This window comes from Stomoxys calcitrans, chromosome 5 (genome assembly GCF_963082655.1).
Source record: "Stomoxys calcitrans chromosome 5, idStoCalc2.1, whole genome shotgun sequence".
In the NCBI taxonomy this organism is placed as follows: Eukaryota; Metazoa; Arthropoda; class Insecta; order Diptera; family Muscidae; genus Stomoxys; species Stomoxys calcitrans.
The window spans coordinates 87344293-87370107 of NC_081556.1; the positions used below are offsets into that span (position 1 = coordinate 87344293).

At 41.5% G+C, this 25815-nt stretch overlaps 1 protein-coding gene across 10 annotated transcripts in view; it reads left to right on the forward strand.

Moving 5' to 3' along the window:
• The window catches only part of LOC106085440 (protein qui-1), a 470324-nt gene that overhangs the window by 277333 nt on the left and 167176 nt on the right, over window positions 1-25815 (forward strand). For all 10 annotated transcript variants that reach the window (XM_059370582.1, XM_059370587.1, XM_059370589.1 and 7 more), the window contains 2 exons: window positions 5657-5871; window positions 6068-6285. In XM_059370582.1, coding sequence (XP_059226565.1) covers window positions 5657-5871; window positions 6068-6285 — 433 coding nt within the window. The remainder of the gene's footprint in view (window positions 1-5656; window positions 5872-6067; window positions 6286-25815) is intronic.

A 25815-nucleotide genomic window follows, 5' to 3' on the forward strand; every position in this document is an offset into this window, starting at 1 on the left:
GTTGTATTTAGATGCGTGTAACTATGCTATCGTCGTCATACAGCTCATACAGCTCGTGGTTCATACGTCGCCTATATTCTCCGTTAACGCAAACTGCTCCATATATTTTACGAAGAACCTTTCTCTCAAACACTCCAAGTACTGCCTCGTCTGCTTTCACAAGTACCCATGCTTCAGAACTATATAACAGCACGGGTAGTATCAGTGTCTGGTATAGTGCAATCTTCGTCTGTCGAAAGGTGGCCTTGTTTCTAAACTGCTTACTTAGTCCAAAGTAGCATCTGTTTGCCAGTATTATTCTTCGCTTAATCTCAAAACTGGTGTCATTCGTTTCGGTTATGGCGGTGCCGAGGTAGATAAGCTTACAGACTATCTCAAAGTTGTGGTTTCCAACTTTCTCCATTTTCTTTATCTGATCGGTTGTGCAAGACTTTTTGGGAGCTGAAACCATCCATTTCGTCTTATCTCCATTTACTGCCAGACCCATTTTCACCGACTCTCTTTCAATTCTTTCAAAGGCTGCAGTTACTACTTCCAGTGATCGACCTTTACGATATCGATGTCGTCGGCATAGGCGAGTAGCATGTGTTCTCTTGTGATTAGTGTGCCATATCTATTCACACCCGCATATCGTATAATCTTCTCCAGCAGGATGTTAAAGAGATCACACGATAGGCTGTCTCCTTGTCTGAAACCTCGTTTGGTATTAAATGGTTCGGAGAGATTCTTTCCTATTCTTACTGAGTATCAGCTAGCGTCATCCTGCAGAGTCTTAATAATTTTGCAAGGATACCAATCTCAGACATGGCTTGAAATACCTTTGAACGTAAAGGAGTATCGAAGGCGGCTTTGTAGTCAATGAGGAGATGGTAGGTGTTGATTTGTCCTTCTCGGGTCTTTTCCAGGATTTGGCGCAGTGTGAATTTACCAGGTCTAAAACCTCATTGATAGGGCCCAATTATCTCATTGACTTTAGGTTTTAATCTTTCACACAGTACGCTCGAGAGTATCTTGTATGCGATCGGGAGGAGACTTATTCCTCTGTAGTTGGCACATTCCGTCTTGTCTCCTTTCTTGTGTACGGGACATAGTATGCTGAAGTTCCAATCATGGAGTATGCGTTCTTCTAGCCAGATTGCTCAGATAAGCTGATGCATACGCCTTATCATCGTGTCGCCTCCGGTCTTAAATAGTTCAGCGGGTAACCCGTCGGCTCCTGCTGCCATGTTGTTCTTTAGTCGGGTCACTGCTACTTGGACCTCATTCTGACTAGAAGGTAAACCCTCTATACCATCATCAGGAATTGATTCTGCGGTATCCTCATCGCCGCCAACATCGGACACTAGCAGTTGTGTCAAAATGTTCTTTCCATATGCTCAGCATGTTATCTGTGTCAGTTACCAGATTTCCTTCTTTGTCTCTGCAGGAGGATGTGCCTGCACCAAAGCCATTGGTTTGATGTTTAATTCTTTGGTAGAATTTCCGGACTTCATTCTGACTCCTGTACATCTCAATTCGCTCACACTCACGTCTTTCCACTTCCTTTTTCTTTCTGCGAAATAGACGTTTCTCCTCTCTCCTTTTCTCCCGATACCTCTCCTTCATCTGGCGCGTTGCTACTGATTGCAGGGTTGCTCTATATGCCGCATTCTTGGCTTCAGCAGCATCTCGACACTCTCGTTCGTACCATTGGTTTCTTGGGGGAGGCTTCCAGTTTTGATATAGCTCCCATAAAAACCGATCTCCCGATTTTACTTCTTGAGCCTCTCGACAGGGCAATTCTAATCTGATTTCGGTTAAATTTTGTACTACGATGTTTTCTATAACTTTTCACAACTATGCCAAGTATGGTCCAAATCGATACAAAGCCTGTTATAGCTCCCATATAAACCTCTCTTCAGATTTGACTTTACAAGAATCTAGAAAGCGCAATTCACAACATACGTACCAATTATGGCCTGAATCGATCAAAATCCATGCGGACCTAAAGGGTCCATTTCTTATGCGATTTGGCTGAAATTTTGCACAATGACATCTACTATGTCTCCAACTTCTAAGCTTTGTATGGCTCCAATCAATCATAACCCTGATATACCTCCCATAAAAAACCGATTTTCCGATTTTACTTCTTAAACCCCCATAGAACGCAATTCTTATCCGATTTGACTGAAATTTTGCCAAATGACATCTCCCATGACCTCCAATATATGTGCTGACTATGGTCTGAATCGATGTAAAACCTTATATAGCTCTCGTGTGAACCAATCTCCTAACTGCACTTCGACTTTTCCTGTGACCTTCAACACACATGCCAAATATGGTCTGATTCGGTTTATAACCTGGTAAAGCTCCCATATTAACAGATATCCCGATTTTACTTCATAAGCCCCTATAAGGTGCAATTCTTATTCGATTTGGTTTCCAACATCTAATCCAAGTATGGTTAGAATCGGTCCATGACCTGCCATAGCTCCAATAGCAAAGCCATTATTATCCAAGAAGAAAGAGAACTTGACAAATGCGATCCATGGTGGAGTGTAAATAAAATTCGACCCGGCAAGATTATACTTGTTATACCATAGGATGGGGGTATACTAATTTCGTCATTCCATTTACAACACATCGAAATGTTCGTCTGAGACCCAATAAAATATATATCCTTGATCGTCATGACATTTTAAGTCGATATAGCAATGTCCGTCCGTCTGTCGAAAGTACGCTTACTTTCGAGTAAAGCTACGTGCTTGAAATTTTGCACAAACCCATCTTATAAGTGTAGGTCAGTTGGAACTGTAAATGGGTCATACCGGTCCTTGTTTTGATATAGCTGCCATATAAACCGATCTTGGATCTTAACATCTCGAGCCACTATGACTTCTAACTGCTGTGCTAAGCATGATATAACTGCCATATAAATCGATCAGATCCCAGATCGACTTTTGAGTCTCTAGAGGGCGCAATTATAATCCAAATTGGGTGAGATTTTGCTTATGGCAAGTATGGTCTAAATCGGTTCATAACGTGATACAGCTCCCATGTAAACTGATATCCCGATTATGCTTTTTATAACCACCACTGAAGGATGGGGGTATATTCATTTTGTTATTCCGTTTGCAACACATCGAAATATCCATTTCCGACCCTATATATTCTTGATCAGCGTAAAAAGTTGAGACGATCTAGCCATGTCCGTCCGTCAGTCTGTTGAAATCACGCTACAGTCTTTAAAAATAGAGATATTAAGCTGAAACTCTCACTGGTTCTTTTTTTGTCCGTAAGTAGGTTAAGTTCGAAGATCAAGATATAATCCGATATAGCCCCCATATAGACCGATCCGCTGATTTGGGGTATTGGGTCCATAAAAGTCACATTTATTGCCCCATTTTGCCGAAATTTGGGACAGTGAGTTGTGTTAGGACCTTCGACATCAGTTTTCAATTAGGCCCCAGATCTGTTCAGATTTGGATATAGCTACCATATGGACCGAACCACCGATTTAGGGTCTTAGGTCCATAAAAGCCACATTTATTACCAGATTTCGCTGAAATTTGGGAAAGTGAGTTGCGTAAGCCTTTCGGCATCTTTCTTCAATTTGGCCCAGATCGGTCCCGATTTGAATATAGCTGCCATAAAGACCGATCTCTCGATTTGAGGTCTTGCGCCCATAAAAGACGTGCCTTTTATTGTCCAATTTCGCCAAAATTTAGGACAGTGAGTTGTGATAGGATCGGTTCAGATTTGGATATAGCTGCCATACAGGCTCATCTCTCGATTTAAAGTTTTGGGGCCATAAATGGCGCATATATTGTCCGATTTCGCCGAAATTTGACACAGTGAGTTATATTAGGCTTTTCGACATCCGTGTCGTATATGGTTCAGATCGGTTTATTTTTAGATATAGCTGCTAGAAAGACCAATATTTTGTTAGACACAATTGAACAATGACTTGTACTTATTAGTATTTGGTCCAAATCGGAACATATTTCGATATAGCTGCTATGGGTCATGAGGTATGAATTTTTTACCGGATTTTGATAAAAGTCGGTTTACATATATACCCGAGGTGGTTGGTATCCAAAGTTCGACCCGGCCGAACTTAACGCCTTTTTACTTGTTGAGTCTTCTCGGAACAAGCAAACAAACAAACAAAGCAAAACTTTAATTTTTATGTAATAGAATAAAGTATTGGGATCTTTGAAGATATATCCATCAGTTAACAAACCATATGTCCTGAGGACTGCAATATACAGTTAGTTCTAATCGCAGGTTAAACCCCAATGATTGCCGAAGACCGTTTCGGCATTTTGTGGAAAATTTCCTAAAGAATTACTCCAGAAAGTTTTGTTGAAGTGTGCCTTTATTAATATACCGAGTTTTACTAGCACATAAATCAGCTTGTTCGGCAGAACCCCTCCCATTTATCCCCATGGCCGATTTTAAGCAATTACAGTCCCAAACTACATGCATCGATACAGCTTCTTGTTGAAACCACATGTCATGCAAGTCGAGCTCTTGCATTTTGGCCAAAAAAAAAGGTGGATATCATCTCACGGTAGCGCTCACCATTCACAGTTAAGTTACGACATGCACCATCATTGAAGAAGTACGGTCCAATGATGCCACCAGCCCATAAACCGCACCAAAATGTGACTTTTTCTGAATGCATTGGTAGATCTTGCAATGCTTCTGGCTGATCTTCACTCCAAAATCGACACTTCTGCTTACTTACGTATCCATTGAGCCAAAAATGAGCTGAAAGAAGCGCGCGATGAACTTTGTTAACAGAGCACGCATTTTGATAAAAAAAATCGATATTTTGTTCGTTTGTAAGACAATTCGTGTTTTAATTATAGACCAACCTCAAGATGTTTGACAGTGAAACGAAATACGAACTTGCGTAAGCTGTTTAAACCAGTGTTGCCGAAAAGATAATAGCTAAAAAAGCACCCTTTAGTTGCTTAAAATCGGCCACGGAGAGAAATAGAAAAGGCACATTGTGGACAAATTCTGTAGAAATTCTTCCGCAAAATGGCAAAGTTGTCTCCGGTAATCATAAGGTTTTAACCTGCGAGTAAAACTAACTGTATGTGGCAGTCCTTAGGACATATGGTTTTGTTGATTGGTGGACATAACTTCAATGATTTATTCTATTATATAAAAATGAAAGTGTTGCGCTTTGTATGCTTCTTCCGAGAAAACTCAAAAACGGCATAGCCGATTAAATGATGAAAATTTTTCTTTTTGCTTCCCAATACGTGCGCAAAATTTCATTAAAATCGCTCCTGATTTACATATAGCTCGCATATATATCTTTCATCCGATGTGGACTTTTAAGGCAGCACAAGCCACAATATTGATCAGATCTTTTCAATATTGGGCGTGAGATTTATATTTGACGTCCCAGATTTAGACATTGCTCCCATTAATATCTTTTATCCGATATGGCCATCTAAGGCTGTAGAAATCCACAATCTATCGTAAGAAAATCTTACAAAGTTCTATTCAATATTTCAATGGGTCTGACTAGACTGGAGATAAGTTCTATACATTAAAAGTAGTACGTGGACTAGGTGGCTCCGCCCAACTTTTGCCTTTCCTTACTGGTTTTTTTTTTTAAGAAATCTTTAAATAAAAATTTTCCAAATTTTAATTTCAGAATTTTGCCAAGAACGGCGTATGCTGCTCGAACTTGTCGGTCCGGAATTACAATCCATGTACGATGACCGACAAATTGAAATTGAGTTTGTCGATATGCATTTCGGCACCGGCTCCTTGGACATTACACAAGTGGAAAAGGATCCATATATCATGGAGGATTATCTGCATGAAATTCAAATATGCCATCAGAATACGAAAAGTGTTTTCTTTTTGGTAAGTTTAAAGACTCTGTTCGAATATACGACTTATGAACGCCTTTAAGTTTAAATTCTTTGCAACTTTTCTAAGGCTCAAATTATTTGTTGCCATAACAACTCTCTCCTATTACTCGGTATTTCTATCAATATTTCTCATTTTGTATTGTTCTCCTTCTATTCCATTGTGTTGCTATAAAATTATCCTTGATTAGGCATTAATAGGCGATGGCATTGGTCGCATGCCATTACCCACCCACTTGGATGTGGAAATTTACGATAAAATTAAAGCAGATACCACTTTAGCGCACACCGAACGTCAATTGCTGGCCAAATGGTATATGCTGACTGAACAGGAAATTCCTGCTTCAACAGGCGACGAAGGCAAAGCGGCCATTAAAAGGATGCAATATAAACTCAAGCAGGACTATCGGTAAGTATAAAAGCATGCACTTGAAATTTATTAAAATTAACATTGATTGCATCCTTTCAAGTAGTTAATTGATGTTTAGTTATGGGGATGGGTGGGAAGTGGGTTTATTATCCTCTTTTCAACTAGGTCAATTTTAATTGACTTGCATTCAAACAAATTGTTATACCTACCTTAAGTTTGATTCAAGGCAAAGTTAATCAACAAAAAATTTATCATCTGCTTTAATGTTGCACGTTTCTCCTACATTTGGAATAACAAGTTAAAGCGTACTAAATCTTATATACCCTCCACCAAGGATCGTATTTTTAAGCTTTTTGCCCGGCTTCTCTTTACAGGCAAACATAGGATAATGGATAAGAATAGCTATGCTATTGAAGCTATATCGGATAATGAATCTATTCTGGCCATACTTGACTTGGATGTTCAGACCATAGTAGATGCCGTTGTGGAAAATGCGGATAAGAAGTATGGCCTCTAGAGACTAACTGCCTTATTCACAAACAGTTCTTATTATGGGCTTAAAATCTATTTTAACTATTATACACTTTTTGCTTAATAAACTGATTTTAAAATTGTGTATTCACAAACACATAATAACAGTCAAATAACTATGAAACATTTTTAGAGTTTTTTGAAGTTTTATCTGGCAATTCCGGCTATTTGACAATGTCAAATTATTAATAAAAATATACAATGTTGTGAAGCACAGCAAGTGCAACCATAACAGTCTTCGCATTTGATAGACTAACCGTCATTCCATCTAACAAACAACGAAATCGCTGCTTCCACACCCCAAAACACCTCTCTACTGTATTCCTTGTTGCAATATGAGTAACATTGTAGCGTTCTTCCTTTTCGTTGTTAGTGCGGAGGAGAGCAGTAAATAGATAATGCGTCAACTGATATCCTGAATCTCCAAGTAAACGACCCCTGAATTCTTTTTTTTCAAATCGTTCCTTAGTAGAAGATTCATTAAATATCCGACAATCATGAGTACTTCCTCTCCACCTAGCAACTATGTCGCGAATTTTCAATTGGGCATCACACACAACCTAAAAATTAAATTCTAATTTTTTATTATGCTCCTTCGATTAGTAAATCACCTCACACCTGTACATTCAGTGAATAGAATCCTTTCCGGTTTATATAATATTGGGCAAGATCTCCACCAGTTTTTTTTATTTTAACATGAGTTCCATCAATTGCTCCAATAACGCCCGGAAAGTTTCTAATGGCCTTAAAATCTCTCATTATTACGGCTTGCTCTTCGAGAGATGTCGGCATGTTTATGTTTTCCATACCATGACGAGCCAAAGCGCGAGCAACTCTATTGCATATTCTTGAAACCGTTGGTTGGGCTAATCCGTGCAAATCTCCCGCATCATCTTGAACCTAGAAACAGGATTTTGCCAATAAAAGGATTAAATTTAATCATTTAACAACAAGTAAACAAACCTCTCTGCGACCCCAACAACGCAAAGCAATCATAACTTGTAGTTCGGCCGGAGTCCCGTGCCCTCTGTTGCTTAATTCAATATCATTTTTTATTAGACCAATAATTTTTTTTGCCGTTGATTTCTTAAACCGATATTTGGCTTTAAAGTGATGGTCCGGAATAGAAAATGGATCAACTCTTTCTTTGTAAACTCGTGGACGTCTCCTTTTAAAAGTCTGCTCCAATCTCCCAATAAATTTCAAAAGAATGAGAAACAAGTAAAAACGCATTAAGTTCGGCCGTGCCGAACTTTGGATGTCGTGGCTCTAAGTACAACTCATTGCTTCAAATTTCATCGACATCGTACAAAAACTGCGGTCTTTATGGCCTGAAGACCCTAAATCGGTCTATATGGCAGCTATATCCAAATATCGTCAGATTTTGCCCATTCAAGAACTTAACCTGCGTATAGAAGAAATACGAGTCTGTGCAAAATTTCAGCTCAATATCTCAATTTTTAAAGACTGTATCGTGTTCTCAACAGACAGACGGACGGACATGGCTAGATCGTCTTAGATTTTTATGACGATCAAGAATATATATACATACTTTGTAAGGTCGGAAATGGATATTTCGATGTGTTGCAAACGGAATGACTAAATGAATGAATCCTATGGTGGTGGGTATAAAAATACACGGATTTTCATTCCTTTCGCTAGCCGCTCAAAATTTTGCTAAATATTCTTATAAGTTTAAGTAAGCTGCCATATAAAACAATCTCCTAGTTTGCCTTTTTGGGCCTTAGAAGGCGCATTTATTATCCGATTTGGCTGAAATTTTTCCCATAGTGTTTTGTTATGACTTTTAACTACTATGGGAAGTACGGTACATCCTCCGAAAAAGCTTCCATAAACCGTTTTCCCGGTTAGATTATTTGAGTCTCTAGAGATGATCTTTTGATAACATGTAACATGGTCAATAACGTTACATAGCGTTTATACAAATCGGTCTCAGCATTTGAGGTGTCATTGACAAAACTTGTCAATTGCAATCCGTGGTGGAAGGTCTATAAGATTCGGCCCGGCCGAACTTAACGCGCTTTAATTTGTTCTATACTTACTTATTTCACCGATTACATTAAGTGCATCCATTTTTATAAGATTTTTCGCTATTCACAAATTTAATCAAACGTTTCACATTTATTTAAAGTAGTTTATGCTCGTGCAATTGAGAAATGTAATTTTAAAATGGTGTTAAACAAGGGTAAAACCAATAATAACTTTTTCAAATTTAAAATTGGTTTATTAAGGGTAAAATAGGCTATTATGTGTTTGTGAATACAAAAAACAACATTTTATCCTATTTTCGGTTTATAGAGCTCTTTTAAATGTTTGTGAATAAGGCTGTAAGGTTATGAACTGATTCAAACCACGGCACATGTCAGAAGTAATATGAAAAGTCACTATGCAAAATTTAAACAAATTTGGATAAGAATTACGCTCTCTAGTGGCTTAAGAAGTAAAATCGGGAGATCGAGATATCTAAATATGTATCGATAGGGCCCATTGAAAATCCCAACTGACCTACAATACAAAAAAGTATTTGTGGAATATTTCAGGCTCCTAGCTTTACTACTTTCAAAATTAGCGTGCCTTTACGTGCCATACGGAAGGACGGACACACAGGCGGGCATAGCTGGATCGACTTAAAATATATATATATCGGGAATATATATATACTTTAGGGGGTCTTAGACCAATATTTGGATGTGTTACAAACGGAATGACGTTGTCAGCATTGTAGCGACGAGATTACCCCTGTTTGCTGGGTTACAGCTCACCGGGGGCAGGGCCAGTCAGAGAAATTTATTTGTGTCAGTGACAGAGAGAGGAAAGACTGTTTCTAAAGGGTGATTTTTTAGCCATTTTCTTTTTGGCAACTGGTTTAAACAGCTTACGCTCGTTTCGTGTTTTGTCTCACTGTCAAACGTCTTCAGTTTGGTCTATAATTTAACCATGAATCGTCTAACAAACGAACAAAGCTTGCAAACTATTGAATTTTATTATGAAATTGTGTGCTCTGTTAAGAAAGTTCATCGCGTGCTTCTTCTTCTTCAGCGACGAAGCTCTCTTTTTGCCCAATGGGTACGTAAATAAGCATAATAGTCGATTTTGGAGTGAAGATCAGCCAGAAGCATTGCAAGAGCTACCAATGCACCCAGAAAAAGTAACAGTTTGGTGTGGTTTATGGGCTGGTGGCATCATTGGACCGTACTTCTTCAAACATGATGCGAATCGTAGCTTAAATGTAAATGGTGAGCGCTACCGTGAGATGATATCCAAGTTTATTTTGCCCAAAATGCAAGAGCTTGACTTGCATGACATGTGGTTTCAACAGGACACACAGCACGTGTTACAATGGACTTATTGAAAGGCGAGTTCGGTGGTTTCAACAAGGCGGTGCCACATGCCACACAGCACGCGTAACAATTGGCTTATTGAGAGGCGAGTTCGGTGAACATTTTGGAAAGAGTGGAAAGAGTATGCCAAAATTAGACAAAGCGGGTGGACCATTTGAGGCGCAGTCACGGTCAACATAATCTTCAAGCATTTAATTATATGGAGAATAAAGATTTCATTCATTTTTCTGAATTTTATGTGTTTTTTCTTGAAAACTTTCCTATAGCTCTAAAAAAACACCCTTTTATTTGTTTAAATAGGTTTTATTTTTAGAAAGTAGTACTTAATCTAGGCGTTATCGGGGCAGATTTAAGTTTTAGCCGGAGATCTGCGGGCTGGCTATGTCAATCCCGATTCACGTGATTCACTCACGGCGTGGATTGGAGAACAAATCAAGGTGTGGCGGTCGTAGGTCGATGGCACGAGTGTGCGTTCGTGGGCTCAGCGGCTCTTATGGCTGAAGAACAAAATTGGGGTGCTGGCTATGAATTCCACGGATACGCGTTTCACTCACGGTGTGTATGCTTTACTCAGTTACGGGGTAGCCAGGGCGTGTTCGCGGGCTATTTTTCGGTAGGACAAAGGCGAGGTGCAATCTATCGGATCTCGGTGAAGTGATTCGCTCACAACATGGGTACGGCACTAATTCAAGGGGTGGTGATCGTAGGCTCTTGGCACGAATGGGTGCTTGCGGTCGGAAGGACAAAGGCGAAGTGCTAGCTACGTTTGTCTCGGAGGCGTAGTGAAGCACGCCTCCGATGTATTCGCGGCCTCAGCGGTTCTTTTCCCTGAAGGACAAAGACATGGTGCTGAAACATTGGTCTCGGAGGCGTGGTTCACTCACGGCGTCGATACGGCACTAAATCACGGCGTGATGGTCATGGACAGAGGGCGCGTGGCTTAGCGGCTCTTATATCTGAAGGACAAAGACAAGGTGCTGAAACATTGGTCTCGGAGGCGTGGTTCACCCACGGCGTAGATACGGCAATAAATCACGAGGTGATGGTCATGGACAGTTGGCGCGTGGGTGTATTCGCGGGCCCTGCGGTTCTTTTGTCTGAAGGACAAAGGTGAGATGCTGACTACGTTGGTCTCGGGTTCAGAGACGTGGTTCACTCTCGGCGTGGATGCTTCACTCAGTTACGGGGTAGCGAGTGCGTGTTCGCGGGCTAAGCGGCTCGTATTTCGAAAGGACAAAGTCGAATTGCTAGCTATGCGGATCTCGGCGACGTGAATTTCTCACGACATAGGTACGGCACTAATTCAAAGGGTGGTGGTCATAGACTCCTGCCACGAATGGGTGCTTGGGGTCTCAGCGGCACTTATGTTGGAAGGACAAAGCCGAGGTGCTAGATACGTTTGTCTCGGAGGCGTGGTTCACTGATGGCTCGGATACTGTAATAAATCAGGAGGTGATGGTCATGGACAGATATGGACAGATATGACTGAAGGGCGAAGGTGAGGTGCTGGCTCCGTTGTTCTTGGAAACGTGGTTCACTCACAACGTGGATACGACAATAAATCACGGTGTGATGGTCATGGACAGATGGCGCGTGGGTATATTCGCGGCCTCAGCTGCTCTTTTGCCGGAAGGTAAGGTGCTGGCTCCGTTGGTCTTGGAGTCGTGGTTCACTCACGGCATGGATGCGGTACAATATCACGGGTTGATGGTCATGGACAGAGGGCGCGTGGGTGTATTTGTGGGCTCACAGGCTCTTATATCTGAAGGACAAAGGCAAGGTGCTGAAACGTTGGTCATGAGATGATGCTCATGGACAGTAGGCGCGTGGGTGTATTCGCTAGCTTAGCGGCTCTTTTGCCTGAATGACAAATGCGAGGTGCTGACTACGTTGGTCTCGGAGACGTGTTTCTCTCTCAGCGTGGATACGGCTCTAAATCAGGGGCTGATGGTCATAGGCAGATGGCGCGGGCTCAGAGTCTCTTATGTCTGAAGGACAAAGGCAAGGTATTGAAACGTTGTTCTCGGAGACGTGGTTCACTCACGGCGTGGATACGGCACTAAATCACAGGGTGATGGTCATGGACAAAGGGCGCGTGTGTGTATTCGTGGGCTCAGAGGCTCTTATATCTATAGGACAAAGGCAAGGTGCTGAAACGTTGGTCTCGGAGGCGTGGTTCCCATACGGCATCTGTCGACTCTAGATCACGCGGTAGCGGGTCGCGCTTTCACTGGCTCAACGGTTCCTATGTCTAATAGACACCAAAACGCTGGCGACTATGTTGAATTAAAGGATTCGACACTCAGCCTCAGCACATTAAAGTTTCCCACTCCACTTACCTGGGCTGAATGTGTGGGCATCTAAATGAGCGAAGTGACTTTCCTCGTCTCAGTATATCCCCATCCTATAGAGTATATAAAAATTAGCTTTGTTTCCCTCGAACCCAAGGGTTATAAGCTAGCATAGCTTGTAGTCCAATACGAATGCTATCAGTGACAACATCTTATGACGCCATGTGGGATAGAATCGAAAAAAGTAAAAAAAATCTGCCATTTGAGAACATCTAGAGATAACTTTTTAAAATGTTGAATGGTAAGCTCTAACCAGTTGTAATCGAAATGAAGTGCAATATCTCAAGGCCCTAGGTAGTGGCCCGCGAACCGTTTGGCCCTATTCTTGGTCGCCTCAGCAGTTAGAAAAATTTTCAGGCTGCCAAATTCAATAGTGGTCCGATTTCGGGCGCCTCTTGGTAAGGACCCCATTCGACCCCATTTCGAAAAATAGTTCGGGTTGCCAAATCTTCATTCGTGGCCCGTAAAGAGAGCGAAACGTGAGAGTTTGCATCGCACCCTATTTCAGACTATCCGACTTCTTAACCTCTGAACGCCGAACATTTATAAATCTGAAGAAAACCGATTGGGATGGCTTCCGAGGATATATCTATCGCCGCATAAGCAAGATACAGCCTCTCTCAGACATGTATGAACTCGCGGCCACGGAACTCGCAGATGAGTTTGGTGGGATTTGTAGCTCTCATCCACTTGACCCTAGAATCAGGGAACCGCATCTGGGAATCATTTACGTCGTAATGGAACACCAGTAGAAGGTAGTCGTCACTTTTGAGGACAGAATGAGCGAGTTCAGAAGGTTTGTGTTGAAATATGCAACTCTGCAAACTTATCCACAAAAGCAACACCCAAAAGTTACAGAATTTTCCACTTTGACGACTAAAAACGAGCATCACACAGTGGGAGAAAATCGAAAAAAAGAAACTAAAAAAAATATGACGTGAGAGAACGGTCCAGATTTAGATATAGCTCGCACATATATATCTTTCATCCCTGAGGGAGTTTTAAGCCTGTAGAAACTACAATTTTCGTCCGATCTTTTAAAAAGTGTAGCACTAGTTTTTGTATTTGAATTTTTAAAATGTGTGCAAAATTTCTTCAAAATCGGTCCAGATTTAGATATAGCTACCATGTATATCTTTCATCCGATATGGGATTTTAGGTGGTACCAGCCTTAATTTTGTTCCGATGTTTACAAAATTTAGCATAAGACGTTTTATTTGACGTCCCAATACGTGCGCAGTTGTGTTAGGCCCTTCGACATCCTTCGTCAATTTGGCTCAGATCGGTCCAGATTTGGATATAGCTGCCATATAGTCCAATCCTCCGATTTAGGGTCTTAGACCCATAAAAGCCATATTTACTATCCGATTTTGCTGAAATTTGGGACAGTGAGTTGTGTCAGGCCCTTCGACATCCTTCGTCAATTTGGCCCAGATCGGCCCACATTTAGATATAGCTGCCATATAGACCGATCTCTCGATTTAATGTTTTGGGCCCATAAAAGGCGCATTTATTTTTAGTTTTTAGTTTTAGATATAGTTTTTTTTTAGATATAGCTACTAAGAAGACCAATATTTTGCTATACACAATTGAACAATGACTTGTACTTATTAGTATTTGGTCCAAATCGGAACATATTTCTTTATAACTGCTATGGGACATAAGGTATGCAATTTTCACCGGATTTTGATTTCGGGTCAACCACCACCCGAGGTGGTGGGTATCCAAAGATCGGCCCGGCCGAACTTAACGCCTTTTTACTTTTTTTTTTTTTTTTTTTTTTTGCTGGATATCTCTACTCGTTCTCACAAGATATATTTTTTAATTTTTTTTTTGATTTTCTCCCACTGTGCCTCATTCTGGCATCAAACTTAAAAAATTTTCAACTTTTGCGCTATACTCTTTTGACTTTTTTTTGCAGAGATACATTTTTCAACGCAACCCGCTCATTTTGTTTAGACGGTGAAGGATTCTAATTTTTGCTCAATTATATTTACAAAAAAAGTTTCAGGTCTACAATATCCCAGTGTGCGACATTTGGGACAGTTTGGTTGTTAAGGACTCCTTGACAACCTTACTCGATATAGTCTTGATCGGATCTTAATTTGGTGTTGCTGCACAAAGACCCCATCTAACAAAAGCCCTGGATTCATCAAAACCCTATTTTAATACCCACCACCATGGGATGGGGGTATACTAATCTAGTCATTCCGTATGTAACACCTCTTAATATTGGTCTAGGACCCCATAAAATATATATATTCTTGAACGTCTTGACATTCTGAGTCAAACCAGCCATGTCCGTCCGTCCGTCTGTGGAAATCACGATAGCGGTCGAACGCGTAAAGCTAACCATTTGAAATTCTGCACAGATACTTAATATTGATGTAGGTCGTTGGGGATTGCATATGGGCTGTATCGGTTCAGACTTGGATATAGCTCCCATATAAACCGATCTCCCGATTTGACTTCTTGAGCCCCTGGAAGCCGCAATTTTTGTTCGATTTGACTGAAATTTTGCACATAGTGTTCTGTTATGACTATCAACAACTGTCCCAAGTACGGTTCAAATTGGTCTATAACCACATATAGCTCCTATATTTAAGCGGAATTCATGGTGATTGTTTCCCAAGATTTTCATCGTGGTGGTTTTCCAAGATTCCCATCGTGGTGGTTTCCAAGATTCTGGCCGGCCGAACTTAGCACACTTTTACTTGTTCATTACTCACAACTCTACGCTTCTATGTATGCTTATCGCTGATAAATCGTTCTAGAGGAGTTTCAATCTGTGGCTACACCTTCATTGACATACCTGCTACATTTTGTAGATAGAGGGCCAATTTAAATTTAAAATTTCATTAGTTTTGATATTGGTGCTCATAAAATATGTCTCACTCATTGTGTTTGTGTCATCTAATAATCTAAGAGTCCATCGTTTCACAATACAATTTCATTTCTATGAACTACACAAAAAACTGCCGCATTCTAGGAAATTAGTAATCTAAAGTGATTTCTCATTGGTCTAAATCAGCCATAGTCACTGGGATTTTGTTGTCTCTGTCATTGTCTTTCCTAATCCGGTTTCACTTCATTTTAATGCGCATAATTTGCCAGCAGCCTCGTTTAGTGTGGAGAGCAAACGCCGTCCTCTTTGACTAGGCACGTTGCACTATGGTATTGCGTATTACTATTTGGGAAACAATTTGAAGCAATTTAGACTTTGATCATCTATTGAGAGTTTTATTGCACACTTCGTTAGCCTACGGAACATAAGAAAGTTCAAATGGGAGTGGGGGCGAAATTTTGATACCCACCATCAGAAAAACTTTTAACTTAAAGGATAAATTTGGGGAAATCAAATCGTCTATGAGTAAGCTATCTAGATGCTCAAAAACTCAAATTGGGGGATTTGTTCGATTATACCAATTTAGCAACTTATTTGGTTTATATTAAGTGTGGGTATTGAAAGTTGTTGGTATGTATAGTCACATACCACATTAAAAGGGCTATAAATCTATGTATTAATTGACATATCTGGGTGGCAGTTAATGTAGGCGCATGGGGGATCTAAACGTACTTAACATAACAAAATCAACCAAACCGGATAAGTACTAAGGCTTCTAGAAGTTCTTGTCAAATCGACGGACCTTAATTACAACCTGAACCAAAATGGCCCATTTACAACCCCCAAAGCAATGCACATTTGCCCATAAACACTCCTTTAAGGAACAGTGGCAATTATCAATGACATACAGCAACAACAAGTTACTATGCAAAATTTCAAGTTGATAGATTTTTGGTACAACGCTATCATTGTTGTTGTTCTGACCACATATTTACAAGTGGAAGAAGCGATCCTCGTTACGCTCCTATATGTAAGCAAGCTATTTCCGGTGTGATGGGTTATCTATAGGTTAGGTTAGGTTGAAAAGAGGGTGCAGATATTAATCCGGCCCATGCCACTATGGACATACTCCTAAGCCAGTAATCGGCTTGTTGTGCGTTCTAAAAACTATAAAGAAACCCCGAAAAAGAAAATTTTAAGTTATGCATTCGGTGCCACTTACAAAATCCTTAATTGTTTTCAATACCCCTCCCCTAAGTTGGTTCATGTCTGATATTGTGTCTCCACCTAAGTACCGGTATCTGTTGGACGCGATAGCCGGACAATGACAAAGAAAATGCTCCAACGTCGCATCATCTTCTCCGCATGCCCTACACGTGCTATCACTTGCCGCACCGATTTTACATAAGTGAACTCGTAGTCCTATGTGACCCTTTATGATATCAATAGCTATACTGACCTGCTTCTTGCTTCCTTTCAGTAATAGCCTCGTCTTCTCACGATCTGGATCTCCCCATAGGATTTTCTCCGTCCTACCGACCGTTTCGCTGTTCCACAATGTTGCTGCGCATTCCTCGCCCACTCCTTCAACTCGGACTGCATCGACCCGAAAGGCTTCAGGTTAACCAAGTTTATTAATGGCAGTCCTCTGCCTTCACTGCCAAATCGTCTGCCCTTTCATTTCCTCTTACTCCGTTATGGCGCGGCACCCAAACAATGCGGATTTTGCCATCCTCAGAGAAGGCGTTAATTTCCTTCTTACACTGCAAGACTGTTGGTGACCTTACCGTCCTGGTTGTTATTGCCCATATGGCAATTTTACTGTCGGTAAAGATGTTCACACTCGACATCCTAGCGTTAGCACCAACAGATCTCAGTACCCGGGTTCTCAATGTATACCCCCAGGCACACTCTGTCCTCTAGCTTTGATCCATCAGTGTAACATGATCTTCCAGACGGCAATACAATGTTGCATGCACATTCGTCGCCCACTCCCTCAACTCGGACTGCGTCGACCCGAAAGGCTTCGGGTTAACCAAGTTTATTGACGGCAGTCCTCTGGCCGTAATCGCCAAATCATCTGCCCTTTCATTTCCCCTTACTCCGTTATGGCCCGGCAGCAGAGAAGACGTTAATCTCCTTCTTACGCTGCAAGACTGTTCGTGACCTTACTGTCCTGGTTGTTATTGCCCTTATGGCAATTTTACTGTCGGTAAAGATGTTCACACTCGACAACCTCGCGTTGGCACCACACCACTTCACGCATTCCATGATCGCCTGGATCTCCGCCTACAGGACCGTATTATGGTCAGGCAGTCTAAAACAGATCTCTGTCCCTGGGTTCTCAATCTAAACCCCCAGGCCCACTATGTCCTCTAGCTTTGATACATCCGTGTAACATGATCTTCCAGATGACAATACTTGGGTTCCGTCCATCCAAGACTGTGCTGATGGGAGCAGTGCCTCCAACTCGACCTCAAGGTTCAACTCAGGTATCCGATCGGAAACCTCTTCCCTTCCTTCCAGTTTTCCTATCGTTGCCTCGATTGTACAGCGATGGTATGAGCTGCTCCCATCCTCAATCTATTCCCCCATCACCTTAGAAGGCTCACAGATGTTGGGCACTATGTAGACGGCCGTAGGCTCGAAATGGGGTTAAATACGAGGATAGTCCATTGGCTCTATCGGAGCCTGATTAGACCAATACTTACTTACGCCTCAGTAGTTTGGTGGAACATAAGGACCATACAACAGGTTCAGAGAACATGGTGTCTTGGCTTAGACGGAGCGATGAGGACCACGCCCACTACGGCACTGGAGACTATTCTACCATAAGAAAGTGGTCTGGGTATAAATCCTTGCAAGACAAAAGTGGAGGAGAGAATATTCCATTTACAGAGAGCGCAAAATGCCTGGGTGTTTTACTGGACAGGAAATTGAACTTTGAATTCAACATTTTGGAAAGGCAAGAAAGGCCACTCTTTTCCTATACACCTGCAAGAGAGCCATTGGCAAAAGTTGGGGGTTTAGACCGCGTGTCATGCATTGGGTTTATACTGCAGTTGTCAAACCTATAATGCTATATGGTGTTGTAGTGTGGTGGACGGCGATTCAAAAGTCCACTTACTGCTCAATACTTAACCGGATCCACAGGATGGCTTGTTTGTGCATCACAGCCGCACTGAGGACGACACCATCTGATGCACTGAATTTAATGTTACATCTTTTACCTGTGGACATTGTGACTACCCAAATTGCAGCGACCACTGCTGTGACAGTGGTCGCTGTATGCCTGAGAACCTAAAGTGAAACTCCTTCTAACTGCCAGTGCGGAATACACACACAGAAGGTGTTCTATAGTCTCTTCTTCCTCGATCTCCCTACAGCTTCTGCAAAAATCGTTGCTGGCAACCTTCAGTCTGTCAGCATGTTTTCCGATTAAACAGTGACCTGTCATGACGGACACAATGACTGAGACGTCTGTTCTAGCCAATGACAGCAAAGCGGTAGTCCTCTTCAAGTCTAGATTAGGCCACATAGTTTTGCAATGCTCACAGCCCCTCTTTGTGGCTCTGCTAGACTGTCTCAAATTTTTACTACGAGAATATATACATATATCCATCCTTCAGTGGTGGGTATAAAAATACCTGTACGACGCCATAGTGCAATGACTGTAGTCACAGCAAAGACTCTGTCCTTTTGCGGATGTTTAGAAAATTCGCTCCAATCAATGGTTTAGTCACAGCCGTAGGTGGTTTCGTGTCAACATGGGGCAATTTCAGTGTGCATGCTACAAGTCTTTCCACGTCAATGTGTCAATTTATATTTTTGCTTATATTGCTGATGGTGGTGGCGCCTTCATTTGTTCTTTGTAGTCAAGGCGATGTTTGTTTGGCTGATGCTGTTGATGTTGATGTTGCCACTGGTGTGCGGCTTGTGCTGGTGGTGTTGATGTTGTTGTGTTTCCGTTTCCCCATCACAGGAAATTCTATAAAAATGAGTTCATCTATGTAGGCAGACATTGACCCGCATAAGGCCCACACTAAACGAGAGGTATGAAGAGAGAAGGATGCCTAGGATTATAAAAACTAATCTAATTATAAGTATTAAATGGAATTTTTAATGGAGTATTGCACACGGCCAAAGGCTTTTAATTAAGCTCAACTAATCAATTGAATGACACACTAATAGGTCCTCTTTGGCTAATTGACACAAATCGCACCATAAAAGGCCATAAGGGGAAGGATTTTGTATATGGGTAAAATGTCATAAGAGGCACATAAACTTTAATTGATGGACAAATGATGGGAGACCAAAAAAGGATTTCAATACTCTAAAAAGTTTCAAGGCTTAAAATCGAATTCATTTCTTAAAGACTGATTTTATAATTAAACGAAATAGGCAATTATCGCACGCAGGGGGGGCTATGCAAATGATAGGCAGACATTCTTTGTTAAAATCATGGGGGGAAAAACTGTCGGTTCAAAGTGATGGTTTACGGTACAACTTTAAAGTTTCTTATGAGGAGGACGAGAAATTTACACAACTTTAAATTTCATTAAAACATTCATTGCAAGTTAAACGTTGAAACCCCTAGGTCTAGTCAATCCGTATGCTATTCTAAGACCCTTACAGCATTTTCTGCCTCGTGGAAGAAGCATAACATCACAGAGTTTTAACAAGTAAAAAGGCATTAAGTTCGGCCGGCCCGAACTTTGGATACCCGCCACCTCGGGTATATATGTAAACTCCATGTCGTCATAATCCGGTGAAAATTGGATAACTTAAGCACCCAAATTTGGCACGGACATTGAGTGGTCTAATATACGTAACACAATTCAATTTTGTAGAACAAAATATTGGTCTTTTTGACAGATATATCCAATTATAAATCGATCCGAACCATATTAAGGTCGGATATTGTGGGGCTCAGAAAAACTCACGGATTTAAATTTCAGCGAAATCGGTTAAAAAATAAAGCTTTTATGGGCTTCACATCCTTTATCGGCAGATCGGTCTATATGGCAGCTATATCTAAATATAAACCGATCTAATCCATATTTAGGACAGATACCGGGAGGCTTAAAATAAGCGACTGTTTTAAATTTCAGCTAAATCGGGTAATAAATAAAGCTTTTACGGGCTTCAGACCCTTTATCGGGAGATCGGTCCATATGGCAGCTATATCTAAATATGGACCGATCTAATCTACATTTAGGTCAGATGTCGGGAGGCTTAAAATAAACGATTGTTGATTGTTGTCTTCAGACCCTTTATCGGGAGATCGGTCTATATGGTAGCTATATCTAAATATAGTCCGATCTGAACCATATTCAGGTCAGATGTCGGGAGGCTTAAAATAACTGACTGTTGCAAATTCCAGCGAAATTGGGTAACAAATAAAGATTTTATGGTCTTCAGACCCTTTATCGGGAGATCGGTCTAATGGTAGCTATATTTAAACATAGTCCGATCTAATCCATATTTAGGACAGATGCCGGGAGGCTTAAAAGAACCCACTGTTGCAAATTCCAGCGAAATTGGGTAACAAATAAAGATTTTATGGTCTTCAGACCCTCTATCGGGAGATCGGTCTAATGGTAGCTATATTTAAACATAGTCCGATCTAATCCATATTTAGGACAGATGCCGGGAGGCTTAAAAGAACCCACTGTTGCAAATTTCAGCGAAATCGGGTAATAAATAAAGCTTTTATGGTCTTCAGACCCTTTATCGAGAGATCGGTTTATATGACAGTTATATCTAACTATAGTCCGATCTAAACAATACTTACGTCAGATGTCGAGAGGCTTAAAATAAGCGACTGTTGCAAATTTCAGCGAAATCGGGTAATAAATAAAGCTTTTATGGTCTTCAGACCCTTTATGGGGAGATCGGTCTATATGGTAGCTATATCTAAATATTGTCCGATCTAAACCATATTTAGATCAGATGTCGGGAGGCTTAAAATAACTGACTGTTGCAAATTCCAGCGAAATCGAGTAACAAATAAACATTTTATGGTCTTCAGACCCTTTATCGGGAGATCGGTCTATATGGTAGCTATACCTAAATATAGTCCGATCAAAACCATATTTGGGTCAGTTGTCGGGAAGCCTTAAACTACTCACTGTTTCAAATTTCAGCAAAATCGGATGAAAAATAAAGTTTTTATGGACATTAGACCCTTTATCAGAAAATCGGTCTATATAGCAGCTATATCTAAATATGGTCCGATTTGGCACGTTCAAGAACTTGAGCAGCATGCATCAAAAAGACGAATCTGTGCCAAATTTCAGCTCAATATCTTAATTCTTGAAGGGTCTAGAGTGATTACAACAGACGGGCGGACAGACAGACGGACGGACAGTTCGATTGGACTGAATCTTAGCAACCAACCACCATGGATTCTGCTAAAAATTTACACAAAATGAACTTAGTTGAAGGGGATAGTCTCTCTGCTCTACCTACCAAATTTCTGCCAAACCAGGCAAAATTTGAAGTTTATGTGAGCCGTAGAAGACTTATTAGGAGATCGGTTTATATGGGAGCCAGAAGTCCACTGGTTCTAGAAGTCAAATGAAGTTAAAGACCGATTTGGACCATACTTGGCACAATTGTTGGTAGTCACAGAGAACTCAACGTGCAAAGTTTCAAACAATACGAATACAATTACGGCTTTCGCGGGCTCAAAACTTCAAATCGGGAGATCGGTTTATATGGGAGCTATATCTAAATCGAAATCTGAACCGATATTGCCCTTTTGCAATCCCAAACGACCTACATCAGTAAGATGTATCAATGCAAAATTCGAGCGGCTAGCTTTATGCCTTCGACCGCAATCGTCATTTCAGATGGACGAACGAACATTGCTAGACCGACTCAGAAGACCAGGGATCCGTCAAGACCAGGGATCCGAAGGGGGTAACTTTTCCCTCTCCCGTTTCGGCAAAAATGTTTCTGCTCCGCTCCTTTACTTTTAGATTAGGTTGGGTTAAAAAGAAGGTGCAGATATTAATCTGCCCCTTGCCACTATGGACATACAGCAAAGCCAGTAATCGGCTTGTTGTGCGCTCTAAAAAATTAAAAGTAACCTCTAAAAAGAAAATTTTAACTTAGGCATTCCGGACTACTTTCAAAATCCTTAATTATTTTCCATACCACTCCTCTAAGTTGGTTCATGTCGGGTATCATGTCCCCACCTAAGTACCGGTATCTGTTAGCCGTGAAACCCGGGCAAAGACATAGGAAATGCTGTTGTCTCGTAGTCCTATGTGTCCCGTTATGATACTAATAGCTATACTGACCTCCTTCTTGCTTCCGTTCAGTAATAGCCTCGTCCGCTGATGATCGGATCAACCCATAGGATTTTTGCCGTTTTATCAACTGTTCCACATTGTAACATGCGTTTGTCGTCCATGCCCTTAAATCGGACTGCATCGACCTAAAAGGCTTCGGGTTAACCAAGTTTATCGACGCAGTTCTCTGAAGCTTACTGTCAAATCGTCTGCCTTTTCATTCCCCCTTACCTCCGTTATGGCACGACATCCAAACGATGTGGAATGTGTCATCCTCAGAGAAGGCGTTAATCTCCTGTTCGTGACCCTTACCCTCCTGGTTGTTATTGCCCTTATGGCAATTTAACTGTCCGTAAAGATGTTCACCCTCGACGCCTTCGCGTTAGTACCAAACCGCTTCACGCATTACGTGATAGCCCGGATCTCTGCCTGCAGGACCGTATTATGGTCAGGCAGTCTAAAACCGATCTCAGTTCCTGGGTTCTCAATGTAGACCTCAGTCCCACTCTGTTCCCTAGCTTTAACTCATCCGTGCATCATGATCTTCCAGATGGCAACACTAGGGTTCCGTCAATCCAAGACTGTGCCGCTGGTAGCAGTGCCTCTTATTCGACCTCAAGTGTCGTATACGGTATCCGACCGGAAACCTCTTCCTTCCAGGTTTGCTATTGTCGGTTCAATTATAGCACGATGGTATGAGATGCTCCCATTCTCAATCCATTCCATCGCCTTCAGTTACATAGCCGCAGTGGCTGCCTACATATAATCTGTATGTCAATTGCTCGGACATCTATGTAGTCCGATAATCTCCAGTGCCCTAGTGGGCGTGGTCCTCATCACTCTGCCTCATGCCAAGGACAACTGTTTTCTGAACCTGTTGTATGGTCCTTATGTTACACTTTTTCTCCATAGCAGTCCGCCAAACTACAGAGGCGTAAGTAAGTATTGGTCTAATCACGCTCCTGTAGAGCCAGTGGACTATCCTCGGATTCAGACCCCATTTCGAGCCTACGGCCCTCTACATAGTGCCCAACATCTGTAAGCCTTCTCAGTACGCTCCAGATTTTGACACTTCCAAGTTAAGTTTCCTATCCATTATCACTTCTAAGTATTTAACCTTGTCAGTTATCGAAATCGTTTTGTTGAGGAAACGTTGTGCATCAAATTGGCCCACCTTCGTTTTCCTCTTGAAAAGAGGAAAGAGGCATATGACTGGGTTAGACCACCCCTTGGTCTAAACCAGTCATATGCAATATGCAAGACGCTTTCGCACCTTCTGCATAGCAGATTAGGATCCTTACCCTTAGAAGGATTTTAACATCGTCTGCATAACAGACGGGTATAAATCCATCCCCACAACAGGGGGCAAAACTTCCCACATATCAATGAGTGCAGTCAGGTTCAGGCTCAATGATAAGGGGCCTCCATTTTATAGCCGAGTCCGAACGGCGTGCCGCAGTGCGACACCTCTTTGGCGAGAAGTTTTACATGGCATAGTATCTCACAAATGTTGCCAGCATAGTAAGGGGAAAACCACGGCTGAAATTTTTTTTTGATGGTCTCGCCAGGATTCGAATCCAGGCGTAATAGCGTTATAGGCGGACATGCTAACCTTTGCGCTACGGTGGCCTCCCGATCCCCCCCATCCTCACACAGCATCCGTAATATGTGTTTTATGGTGGTCATCCAAAAGAGCGGCCATAAAATGCCCTACTGTGGTGTGCCCTGTGCCTCTTTCTCCTTTATATGTATGTAGTGGGACCCGCAATTTCCGGTTCCTTAGCATATGGTTTATCTAGTCTCTAAATACCGGGTCCACCTGGTACTGGTCTAAGGATTGGATACATGTGTCGGTCCGCACATTATTAAACGCCCCCTCGATGTCTATGCAAACTGCCAGTGTGTACGCCTTTTCATCTCAGGAGTCTTCTATTTTATACACAATCTCGTGTAGGGCAGTCTCCACCGACCTTCCCTTGACATAGGCATGCTGTTTGTATTTGACCAGTTCGCTGGATGTCCCTATCTCTTTATCATGGTATCCACAATGCATTCCATGGTTTTGATTAGAAAGGTCATGGTCATGGGTTTTTGGAGAAACTTTTTATCTCGGCGGCATCATTAACGCTATCGACCTGTTCGCAGAAAACCTTGCAGGATCCACGTTTTGCCGCTCTGGTAATTTTATTGTATTCCTTGAGCCGTGTGTAATACACATCCCAATAAACTTCCGTTTTTTTTACGACATGCTCTGTTAAAAGGTCTTAGGACCTCTTTCCCAATATTGCGAATTTCCCCGGTCATCTAGGGGTTTTGTTGAGCTGATTTCCTTTCTCGATGATGACAACTATCTTCGAAAAACTCCACTAGTGCAGTCGTAATCGTGTTGACGTTGTCATCAATGTCTTCATCTGATTTGGATGAAATTTGTCCCTATGTGTGCAGTGGATTGTGTTGGAGAGAATAGTTAAGAGCCGGAGGGGGGAAAGAGGGAGTAGTGTTTATTATTTATTTTAGATAGTGGCAAAGACATCTGCCGTCTGAGTGAAAAAAGGATTTGTGATAGAAAGTTATGCCCCTCGACATCCTTGTTTAATTTGGCCCAGATCATTACATCTTTAAGCAGCCATATGGACCGATCTCTCTATTAAGGTCTTCTTCTTAAAATAGGTTTACTTATTGTCGGATTTCGCATATCAGAAATATGGTATAGCGAGATGTGTTAGGCTCCTCGATATCCCTGTTAAATACGGCCTTGACCGATCCAGGTTTCGATATAGCTGCCATGTTGACCGATCTCTCTATTTAAGGTCTTGGGCCCATAATATGAGCATTTATTTTCCGATTTCGCTGAAATATGGGACAGTAAGTTTTGTTAGGCCCCTCGGCATTCTTGCTTAATTTGGCCCAGATATATCTGCCATACACACCGATCTCCCGACTAAAAGTTTTGGGTCCATAAAAGTGAATTCGTTAACCGATTTTGCTGAAATAAGGCACGATGAGTTGCATTAGTACATTTGACATTCGTATTGAGTATGGTTATAGACCGATGTCTGTAACTGCTCTATAGACCGATCCCTTCACTTAAGGTCTTGGGCCCATTATAGGCGCTTTTATTGACAGATTTCACTGTAATTTTGGACAGTAAGTTATGTTAGGCCCCTCGACATTTTTGTTTA